The 12,170-nt window shown below is 42.6% G+C and overlaps 1 protein-coding gene across 1 annotated transcript in view; it reads right to left on the bottom strand.

The window, feature by feature from the left end:
* SNX29 (sorting nexin 29) overlaps positions 1–12,170 on the bottom strand; it is a 3,382,132-nt gene that overhangs the window by 3,091,196 nt on the left and 278,766 nt on the right. Inside the window, exon 4 of the mRNA XM_044089182.1 lies at positions 9,808–9,932. Coding sequence (XP_043945117.1) covers positions 9,808–9,932 — 125 coding nt within the window. The remainder of the gene's footprint in view (positions 1–9,807; positions 9,933–12,170) is intronic.

The raw sequence follows: 12,170 nt of genomic DNA, 5'->3' as shown, positions 1-12,170 counted from the left end.
CACAGAGGTCTACAAATGAGACATCCTCAGCTGGAGATCTAGGGGACACTTCCCCTTCATCAAAACCAATGTTTTCTGTGAGGGATTCCTGCGAGGAATCCAAGTGCCTCCTCTTGCATGACCACTTCCAAAAAACCTCTTCAGTGGTGTGTTCTGGAGAGGTGTTGGAAGAAGCAGGGAGTTCCCTGGTGAGAACTGTTTGGAAGCTCATATGGGCTGGCTGTCCCCGAGGTGTAGGATGAGGAGACTCAGACACAGGATCTGAAGAGGGATCAAGGAAAGGATCAGGTGCAAGAACTGAAACTCCTCTAGGGTGAAAGAAAACACTCTCCACCATCTCGATGGCAGAAGAGCCAAGAGAAGCCAAGGACAATCTGACCAGAGCCGAGACTCTTGGCACAGATGATCCAAGGCCCTCCCTGACTCCCCAACTCTGAGGGAAGGGTCAGAGTTGAGCTGTCCAATACCGAAGCCCCAAGAGGAAGAGATGTCTACCCCTCCGATCCAACACCACTGCTTCGACTCCAAGAACTATTGTGTTCCAGAGGTGATCAGATCAAGGAAGTCACCAGAGTAGAGGGTTCAAAAACAGTGGGTTGGATTGAGAAGGAGCAATAACAGGCTGGAAAGAAAATTTAAGGGTCACAGATCTGATTGGAGACAGAGAAGGCAGCACCCCCATTTGAATCTCCATTTTAAGGTATTTTATCATCATCCTATCCACCTCTGCCTCACAAAGATTTCTGGAGGACCTAATGAAAGAAGTGGAAGGTTGCCTGCAAGACATTTTAGGAGTCTCCGGAAGAAAAGGAGACTTCAGCCTCGGGCATACTGGCTCCAGGGAAAACCTTGGGTTATGAAGCTGAGGAGTCTTTGCAACAATAGATGTCAGATCCTAAGACTTCATATTCAAACTCTTCAAAACCTTCTTAGGAGTCTCAGAAGGAAGTACTGAATTAGGAGACCATGTAGGGTAGCAGTTTCAGAGCTTCCTGGGCTTCTTGGTTTAGGAGAGGAAATTTGAGCCCCTGATGATGAAGTACCAGTAGAAGGAGCAGAAGATGGAAGGAGGCCTTTTAAAAGAAGCTTGTTCCTCATCACTAATGGCCCTGGCATTAAATGCTGCACAAATGGAGCTGGAGATATCAAAGTATGCTGGGCCTAGACAACAGACGCACTCCCTGTGGGCATCAGAGTTGTGGGATCATATGTCCACAGGAAGTACACTTTTTGAATCCAGTAGGCTTTTCAGCCATACTGTAAGGCAACACAAGATAGACAGCCTACAAACAGTTATAACAGCTAGAAAAGATCTATACTAACAGTGGTATGACTAGGAAATACCTCAAAGTGAGGTAACAGAGGAATACAGGTTGCCAATAATGGTAACAAAGATAACCAGAAAAAAAAATAATTTTGGTACCTAGAAACTTTAGAAGAGAGGTAAGGGAGATACTATTAATAATAATAATAATAAAGAAATAATATTTAAAGAGAATAAATATAAGTTTTTGCACTCACTACATCCACAATAAGCTCAAGAGATCGATCCTACTCACACCTGAAGAGCAGCAAACAAGATCTGAGGTAACACAGTGGTTATGGGCATTATGGGTCAGTGAGAAGCTCAAGAGTCGGAGAAAATGGCTGAGTTGAATCAGAGAACTGGATCCAAACCCATTTGTTGAGGAACAAATGAAAATTACAACATCAGATCAAAGCACTATAGAGAATGATGAAGATCATATCACACAGGATCACCCATTACCCACAATTCAAAAAAACAAGTGCAAGAAAACCAGACAGGTCTAATAAAAAAAGAATTTACAATTATACTTAAATATGCTACCAACACATGTAATTCCTTATGAATTACAAAAGGAGGCAATTCTGGGCACATTGCAGTCACTAAGAACACTCTTAGCTAATATCAAAGATGGAATCAATACAAATTTCATGAATTCTAATAATGCCCTCACTTATGAATGAGATCCATTCCCATCATGGTATCAGAAGCCCAAAATACTTGGAGAAATTAAACACTGAGGCACCCTGGGATATTATCAAGGTCCATCAAAGCTGTTTTTCGCCTTAGAGAGTACAGTGAGGACCTGCTCCCTAGTGATAGTTGAAGGAAAAATGGTTAGAATATTTCTTGGGACGGGGTAACTGGTGGTGATGGGGGGTAAAACTGAAGCCAAACTCATCAGCCAGCAGATTTGCTATAGTCTCTGGCTCTGTATAGGTGGTTTCTATTCTCCATTAGTTCTGAACATTGTTGGGTGTTGCTTTTAAGGTTGTGGACATAACTGGAGAAAGCCTCATGGTTGTCCTTATTTCAAATGTGGCTTTGGTGGACTTGATGTATCCTCTGATTTGCTTAAGATTGATAAGGGAGCTTCTACCTTGTTGGGTAACTCCCTTCCTGTTTTTGGACAAAATTTTCTTTCTTTCGCTATACAACTAATTTATAATGAGATTACACCAGGTTGGCTTGCTTTTGAAATTTTGTCCTGTGTTTAGGTCAGTACAGCTGTCTCTGTGCAGTTATTTGCATAACTGTACAGGGTTTATGTGAACAGTTTTGCATAGACAGCTGTGTTCTCAGAGTTTGGAGAGGTTTGGAATTTTGTTAGACTGTTGCTTAGTAGAAGGTAGTTAGCTTTGGAATGTTTTTTAAAATGGTCTGGAGTTAGCAGAGATCCCAGACAATATTTATTTTAAAGGAGACAACTTTGTGGTCTGACCTGACTAATGAAGACTTTACACTGGGGAAGTGCATTGTTCCCCCTTGTTTGTGATGACTAGGTCAAAGATACTTGCACCCCAGTGGGTATGCAGACTAAAACATTTCAGAGCTTTACCAGAAAGGCTCATCCAGACTCTGCTACACTTTGCTGTGAAGGAAAGGTTAGTTTGCTGTTATTTTTGTATTTCTGTATTGCCTTTCTATATTTTGAATACTGTAGTTTGTTTTCTTTACCTTGTGTTTTGCTTGCATTCTGTTTAACAGCATATTAAAACTTCAAAAGAGACCACAGCTCTCTCTGTTCTGAGTCAGGCAGAATTTTTTCCCTCCCTCCCACCCATTTAAGTTGTCTTGTTAAATACCACTGTCTTTCTAGTTGCCCGCCTCTTATGTTAATCTGACCATATATCTCATTTCTCTCTACTTTCACTGGCTTATGTGAGTAATCACAAAACCATCACTTTTGAAATCCCACCCTTCAATTATTTAAATTTATTGGCCATCCTACAGTATTTCATAGTACCAAAATACAAAAGTAACCACCCTTTCAGTCCATCTTGCTGTTTTAAAAATAGTAACTCTCCACTAAACCTTAACTTTTAAACAGGTAAAACTCAAGTTACCTACTTTCATATCTAACTTCTCTAGTGCACACTGCAGAGTGCATTCTTTTCAATCTTACCTTTAAGCATCCCTGTTACTAGCACTTTCTCTAATACCTAAAAAGATCATCTCTACTTGACTCCAAGTAGACTTTTCTATATCTGTTAAACCTAGCACTTGCTCCTACAGTACTTATTACCTTGATACGGCACTCTTATAGATAGCACCCCAAAAAGGCAAACCCCCATTTCTCGGTCACCACGTCCCCGGAATCTCTTTTAAAGTTTTTGTCTAGTCCTTCTAGCATGTCGAGGGATCAGTTGCTAGTGTCCTCTCCTGCTCAGCTGGTGAACCTGGAATATTGAGGCAATGTTACAATTGCCTCATGTACACAGACAACCCTCTCCTCCTCCCACAAAACACAAATACATGCGAGAGATGCAACTATACGGCCAAACTGGAGGCTGAGCTCTCTCAACATAGGACTGGCAAGACCAGTCAGGAGGAGAAGGTTACCACACACACTATAGACCCAGTCTCACATAGTACCATCACAACCTCAAATCATACACATAAACACACAAAGACATACTCGGCTCTGATCAAAAATCTACCAAAACAGCAGAGGCCACCAAAGCAGACACCCAAACAACCACCACCTCAGAACACAACACCTGCAACACATAGACCTCACAGTCAGAGTGTCAAACAGTCACAGCCCTTAAGGCCAAACACAATGCCAGACACACTAGTCATTGGTGACTCCATAGTCAGACACACTGACGTCCCGCTCACCAGACTGAGTAAGGAGAAGGTCACAGTAAGCTGCCTGTCGGGCGCTAGAATCCGCCACATAACGCAAGCACTCAGGTCTCTCAACAGCAGGTACAAATATGACTCAGTCATTGTCCACGCTGGTGTAAACGACCTGAGACGCACCTCCTTGGACTACATGAAAAGAGACATTGAGGAGCTCTCTGATTATGTAGCCCAGGCAGGTATGACCCTGACCTTGAGCAGTATCCTACCTTCACCAAGAATGATGCCACAATACAGAGATAAGATGATCAGCTTTAACAATTGGCTTAAACTCTGGTGTCATTCAAAGGGGATCCAATGTCTGTCTGCCTGGGATGACATGCTGGACAAGCCACGCTGCTTCGCAAGGGACGGCTTGCACCTGTCACCCTGGGATTCCGGATATTGGCAAAGGCTCTTGCCACCCCATAGTGCCTTTTTAGGCAAGGCTCAAATTCTAAACCTACCACCCTAGAACAAAAAAGGAAAAAAACTAAGGGTAATGCTGCTCAATGCCAGAAGTCTAAATCTCAAAATGCACGCACTCGAGGCCCTTCTCAGTATGGGGAACATCGATGTCTGTGCAGTGACAGAAACCTGGTTCAAGGCTCCTGAGAGCACCCCAGCACTATCAGGTTTTACCTCTTATCATGCGTTCCGGCCCCAAAATCCGGACAATACCAAGAAAGGAGGGGGGGTATCCATATTCATCAAAGACACCCACACCTCAAGACTGGTGGCAACGCACGATGCATCGGAGACCATCCAGGTGCAATTAACCATAGGCAAGACTGCTCTGCAAATTGTAGCATGTTACAGGCCACCCTCACAAACTCAGGAACCTCACATGGCCTTCCTGAAAACACTAGAGGGATAAATGTATCACCAAACACCATCATACTAGGTGACTTCAATTACCCTAATATAGACTGGGAACACTACTCAAGCCCAAACACCCTAGCCCAAAAGTTCCTGGAATTCATAAACTCAAATGCCATGGAACAACTAGTCACCATCCCCACAAGAGGAGAAAACATACTTGATCTCATCATCACGAACATGGGAGCACAATGTTCAACACCGAAGTATACCCCTCACTGGTGAGATCAGATCACAAACTAATCTCGCTGGAGGTCCTCATCCCACCCCACCTGAAATAAAAAGACCACAGTAAAGAACTTCTAAAGCCGACTTCACACTTCTAAAGACTAGTGTGGTCTCCTTTAAGGCCCCGAGCCGATGGAAAACAGTACTCAAGCCGCTGAATCACTTACAAATGCCTTCTACCAGCACCTGCAGGACTGCATGGATAAGGCAATCCCAAGCAAAACAAAGACTCTTTGTACCAAAGGCAAGCGCCCACTCTGGTGGACCCCAGCCATAAACAAACTCTACAACAAAAGGAGGAAGCTACTACAAGATAGAGCAAAATCCTTAAAAGGTAAGACACCCTTGATCACTATAAGTAAAAAACTAAGAGCTCTCATAAAATCATCCAAAGCAAATTTTGAGAGAAAAATAGCTAAAGACTCAAAAGACAATCATAAGGCCTTCTTTAGCTATGTTAGAAACCTGGGAGGAAACTCCCAGATATGCTCAGAACTAGTTCAAAATGATGTGAAGATTACTGATCCTACAGACATTGCCAACATACTGGCTGACAGGTTCAGTGAAAACTTCTCCCCCCCCACACCCCAAAAGGAGAGATATCTATACCAAGCGATTGCAGCCCCCCAAACATCTCCAACCCCCAAGTGAGAACTGCTCTCTCCAAAGCAAAAAACACAGCATCCATGGGACCTGATGGTGTCCCCGGCTGTGTGCTCCACGAACTCAATGAGGAATTAAACCCACAGCTAGGACAGCTGTTTAATCATAGTCTTACCTCTGGATACGTCCAGGAGTGGCGACTGCAACTGTGGTCCCACTTCACAAAGGCGGTGCCTCCACCGACACTGGAAATTACCGCCCATTAGCTTGACAAGCCTTATCTGCAAAGCCATGGAGAGGATCATAATGGACCTCATAAATAAAGACATAGGGAATTTGCAGACTTTGGATCCATCCCAGTTTGGCTTTGTCAAAGGCAGATCATGCCTTCTAAACTTGGTTGACTTTTTCAAACAGTCACCAAAGCCATTGATGAGGGAAAGGCAGTCCATACAGCCTACCTCGATCTGGCGAAGGCCTTTGATACAATACCCCACTCGGGTATCATTGAAAAACTCATCAGCTTAAATGTTAACCCATACATCACAAGATGGGTTGCAAACTGGCTGAGTGACAGAACCCACAGGGTCAGAGTTGCTGGCGCCATGTCAGACTCAAAGCCTGTCACAAGTGGTGTACCACAGGGCTCAGTCCTGGGCCCACTCTTGTTTGGCATCTACTTTTCCAAGTACAAGCAAACACAGGAGGGTTATGGCTGACAAAGTTTGCAGATGACTGCAAACTGGGCCATAGTAGAAAACACATCTGACACAGATATCCTTCAGAAGGGTCTCACAGAAACGGATAACTGGTGCCAGAGCCATGGCCTAAAGTTAAATGCCAAAAATGCATAGTCATACCCTTCGGGAAAAACAAGGTTACCCCTAGCTACCAAATAGGTGGCAATCCACTGAGTACAGAAGAAGTTATCAGGGACCTGGGGACCCAGGTTGATAGTAGTCTGTCATTCGACACCCATGTAGCTAAAGTAGTTAGGAAGACCTTCTACATTGCCCACCTTATCATGAAGGGATTCTCATCTAGATCAAGGGAGGTCATAGTCTCCCTATACTCATCACTCATCAGACCAATGATTGAGTACAATGCCCCATTCGAATGTATCTGACCCGACACTTGCAGCAGCTGGAGAGGCCACAAAAGTTCCTCACCAAAAGGATAAAGGGTCTCAAACATCTGTCCTATGCTGCCCGACTGAAAGAACTCCAGCTCTATTCAGTCGCCACCGCTTGCTCAGAGGTGACCTTTGCCTAACATACAAGGCCATGTCAAACCCAGATTTGATGAATATGCTTCACCTCAAAAATCTAGATCCGTCAGAGCCACAAGGGCGGAGACTTAAACCTCGACACGGCTATTAATAGGACGTGCTGGAGGGATAGATTCATCACCCAAAGACTCCCTATGCTGTGGAATAAAATCCCGGTATATGTGAGGCAGAGCACCTCGCTGGCCTTGTTCAAGAGAAATCTTGACCAATGGATGGGAGATCGCAGATATACCCCAGGGATTACCTCAGTGTCACTGCTCAACAGAGGCACAGCAAAATAATGGGTATAGTTCCCCATACTAAAGGGGTGGCGTAAGCCACAAAACTATGGGCTAGGCTTGTAAATGCCCTCGGGCAGATAGCCTAGTATGAACCTATGAACCTATGAACCTATGAACTAGATGTTCCAGACTGTGTTAAAGTCCGGGAATCTCTGGTCCTGCATGTTTGAGGTCATGTATAACTCCCAAGTAATGATGGTGTAGTAAAGTCTCCACTGTACATTGTGTTGGGTTGAACAGACAGCATCTCCAAATCATTCAAGAACATGGTATGGTCTTCTTATGTCATGGTCTTGTTTCTTTATTTTTGCCTTTAGTTAGTTCTTCACCTTGAACTAAGCAGTTCCACAGGATGAGAAGCTACCACTTGGATACAGTCTGTTAAGATATCCTGCAGTAAGTATCCACCTTAGTTGATTTTCCTGGGTGATGTACTACTTTGGTATCTACCTGTAAGCTATATTGCTACAAGAATCCTCTTAAGGAGGATAAACATCAAAGATACACAAGAGGAAGGGGAAGCAGAACAAGAATTGGAAGGAGATACAAAAGAACATGCATCTGGGATGCACCAAAAAGGAGAAATAATAAGATGACCGTATTTATAGGAAAACATAACAATGGCAATTTATATATGGTGTTTATTTACTTTTATTTATTAACCATGGTATTGCACTAACTGTAATGGGCCATTTTCAGACTAAGCCTGGGAGTACAAACTCTGTGCGAGACAATGTTGTTTTAATCTAAACAAGCTCTAGTAAAACAAGCAGGAAAAAATTTAACCATATGAAATGATGGGACATGCTAGAGTCCACCTTGAGGAGACTGAATCATTGAAAGACTGGTCTTGTATATATGAAATCCAATATGCCAATTCCTTTTTCTCTGAGGCAGGGTGATCTCAGAATTGGCATATATAAAGTTCAGGGGGTGCAGGAGGAGCTTACTTTCCCAGCAAAAGGAAGTTTTAAGAGAGAACAATTTTCGACATTTGCTCTTCTCCCGGGTTTGTGGGTTTTTTTTCAGCTTTTTGGCACACAGCATCCTGAATGTTGACATTTCAGTAGGGAGTCAGGAAAAACTGTACATCATGAGAACATAGTATATCATGAGAAAGTCATCCAAGAATGGAAGAATATAGGTCAATGTAGGACCATAAAGGTAAAACTCAGGGTTATAAATATGATGTGTAAGAAACCAAGGTCAATTACAAAATATGAAAGCAATATGAGACCGGATTAAGTCTTCACTATGTCAAATGCTTAACGCAGCAAATTCTACCCTATTAAATGCCATGAGCAAATGAAAGTCCACACTCCAGGAGATTGTGCAAGAGGGGAAAAGGGATCTAGTAGAGGGATGAGTTGGATAATTTGACAACAGTGGGAATGGAAAGAAATGAAGCTAAGCAGAAAAGGAGAAAGTTTGATAACTTGCATATCAATGGCAAACTAAGGGCAAGGAAAAAAGGACTGGCAACTTTAATAAACAGTTAAGGGACTAATTATATCAGCAGTAACATGGGGCATTAAGTGACTGTGGAATTACATGGGACTTACTGGCATATTAACTATAGGCAGGAAGATGCTCAAATCTGAGCTGGGAAAATATATTAATTTAAACCCGAATGCAGACATATGTGTTGGGGTAGTAACATGAACATTGGGGGAATGCATAGGTATATCATGAAGGAGAATGAAAGCGCAGGAAGCAACAAAGCAACAAATAGATGAAGAGGGGGTGGAGAGTGGCAGTGTGTAATACCAGAAGCATGACAAAAAATGTCAACTGCAAGCAACACTCCCAAAAGAAAGCAGCCACCACAACTCTAACACAAATATGCAAACATGGGTGAGATCTGTTAAGAATATAAAGACTTCACTAGTACATCTTTGTAAACTATTCCTCGTTAACATCAGGTCTTCAAAACGGGACTCCTACAACATTTCAGTACTCAAACGTATGATTTTTTTTTTCTTCTACATTCATGCATCAGCATGGCTTAGCAGCTAATACAATGGGCTGTGAAGGACACTGGCACATCAATGAACAGAACTTTACTGCTACAGCTTCCTCTGCCTGCACACTGCTGGGCTCTAAAACAGGTCACTTAAACAAATAATTGCAGATGTTCCATACAGAGATGAATAAAAAAACGTGTGGCTCTCTGTTAGAAACTGGGGAAAAAACATTTGCACTAGTAAGTTAGCCAACAAGTAAACATGTTAAAGTTCTGAATACAGGATGCCAGTAAAATGGGAAGAGAGTGAAATCATTCAACAACTTATCCTTCTCTACCACTGGACCATCTTGTGGTTCCGCAGGCTGAAAGAACAAAATCAAACATAATCAAAGCAAGAAATCAGTTAGTGTACCTGTCTCAGCTTTGCTGGAGAAACCAGCAACCTGTTTGATTGCAGCTGCTGTTAGTGCCAATCCTCTACTCCTCTTCAAGCCATGCTGTAGAACCGCTTCAAACTGAGCACACAGACAAATCACCCTAGCACAGAACAAAGTTAAAGGAAATACAAAAGTCAGTCACAAATAAGTAACTTTTTTCATTTTATACTTTAATTTTTTGCACCCCAAGTCACATCTTGCCAAGGTCTAACCTCTTCCCTGATTACAGCTCACTCAAGCATGCGAGGGATGCATTGCCTAGAGTTCTGGATTTTCTTCAGATCACAACAAATATTCTTTTGCTACAAAGACAGAATAAACAGGACATTGTATAGAGGTGGCATGCTGACTACAATGGCATAGGGACAGACTCATACAAGCATCTGCCACAGCTTTCTGCCTTAATTTAAGCTGGAAGTTTGTGAAATGATGGATAGCAGTTGCCATCTTTCACACTGCAATCAAACTCTTCCAGGATTTAAACTCTTAGCATCTTTGCAGAGATTTTGCACACAAAATTAACTGTCCAAATACCAATGAGAATTAGGGCTGTCTTTGAATACTCCGTCTTTCTTCTGCCAGGCCACCCTTCTGATGGTTCTGTTTTAGTTTCCAAATCCACAATCCCAAAGAATAGTGTATTGGTTTGTTTTTCAACCTAATCAAGCCACAAGTCACAAAGTCAAGTCAAAAACTTCAGAATTATATTCTGTGTTGAAGCAGGTCACAGACATCTTCTTCTTTCGGCTTTTCCCTGTTAGGGGTCGCCACAGTGGATTAATTGTCTGCTCATGATTGGCAGTGGAGTTTCACAGTGTTCAGTTGCCAGCCCGGCACCCAACCTTCCACAGAAGGCACATGCACACATGCACTCATGCCTAGGGCCAATTTAGAGTGTCCAATCCACCTACAGCATGTCTTTGGAATGTGGGAGAAAACCCACTGGACCACAGGGAGGACATGCAGATGCCACACAGAAGGCACCCCAGCCAAAGATTGAACTGGAGAACCTCTTGCTGTGAGGCGGCAACGCTAACCGCTGCACCACCGTGGCCATAGAGATCTGATAATCTAATACGTAATGTTTTGAGAGACTAATTGTAACTTGTATATATTGGTACCCATTCATGCCATGCAGTGTAATAACATTCAGCCCTGAGTGCATCTTAAAACAACAGTTGAATAAAACATGTTAAGCTGATGCATTTATACAAAAAGCCATATTAAAAATGAAACACTTTTCCACAGCTTTATTGGGACATGGGGTAATTTCAAATGATTTGCCCAGTTTACCGTTAAACAAAAAGAGTACTACTCAGAAGAATTAAACCCAGACTATAACCAAAGCAACCTATGCTCAGAGGCACTGGCACCTGCTGGGGCTGGTGTGGGATGCACTAGAGTGCTTATCCCTTGGGTAAGGGAGTGGAACAGGGTAATTCTATGCCACAATTCCTCACAGAAAGGGCACAGACACTTGTATCAGGAAATGCAAATGCTTCCATTGCCCTACTCATAAAACCACAACTTAGTATGCATCAAGACCTACCAATAACAGTGGTATTGTTTTCACATTCTTTGTCTCCCCTCCACCAAACCACACTGTTCCATATCTATCAATACTGGCATCATATTTGCCATTCTTTTGGCAATTACAGACATGAACACTTTATAATCACCGTTTAAAATTCAGATGGGCCTATATGAAGCTGGATCAGACAGGCTTTTACCTTCTTTGCGTATTACAGCCACCACAGCTGTTTTCCAAGATGTCGGTGACCCCCCCCCTCACTTAAAAATACTGTTAAACAAAACCTTCCATACTTTTATCACTTTCTTCCTTCCAGACGTCCACTGGATACTTTTATCACTTTCTTCCTTCCAGACTTGCACTGGATACTTTTATCACTTTCTTCCTTCCAGACTTGCACTGGATACTTTTATCACTTTCTTCCTGCCAGACTTGCACTGGATACTTTTATCACTTTCTTCCTGCCAGACTTGCACTGGATACTTTTATCACTTTCTTCCTGCCAGACTTGCACTGGATACTTTTACCACTTTCTTCCTTCCAGACTTGCACTGGATACTTTTATCACTTTCTTCCTTCCAGACTTGCACTGGATACTTTTATCACTTTCTTCCTTCCAGACTTGCACTGGATACTTTTATCACTTTCTTCCTTCCAGACTTGCACTGGATACTACCTTTTCATGCGAACTTTCCTATAGATTGATTGCACATCATCATTTTTATCTCCTCTCCTATTATCTTAACTGTTAGTTGCTGAACCTCATCTACCTCTAACCTATAATTTCGGAAATATCTCTAATACCTC

This window comes from Protopterus annectens, chromosome 12.part0 (assembly GCF_019279795.1).
Source record: "Protopterus annectens isolate FY-2018-M chromosome 12.part0, PAN1.0, whole genome shotgun sequence".
NCBI classification, from domain to species: domain Eukaryota; kingdom Metazoa; phylum Chordata; order Ceratodontiformes; family Protopteridae; genus Protopterus; species Protopterus annectens.
The sequence above is the reverse complement of the archived record's forward strand: the minus strand, read 5'-3'. Positions and strand labels throughout refer to the sequence as shown.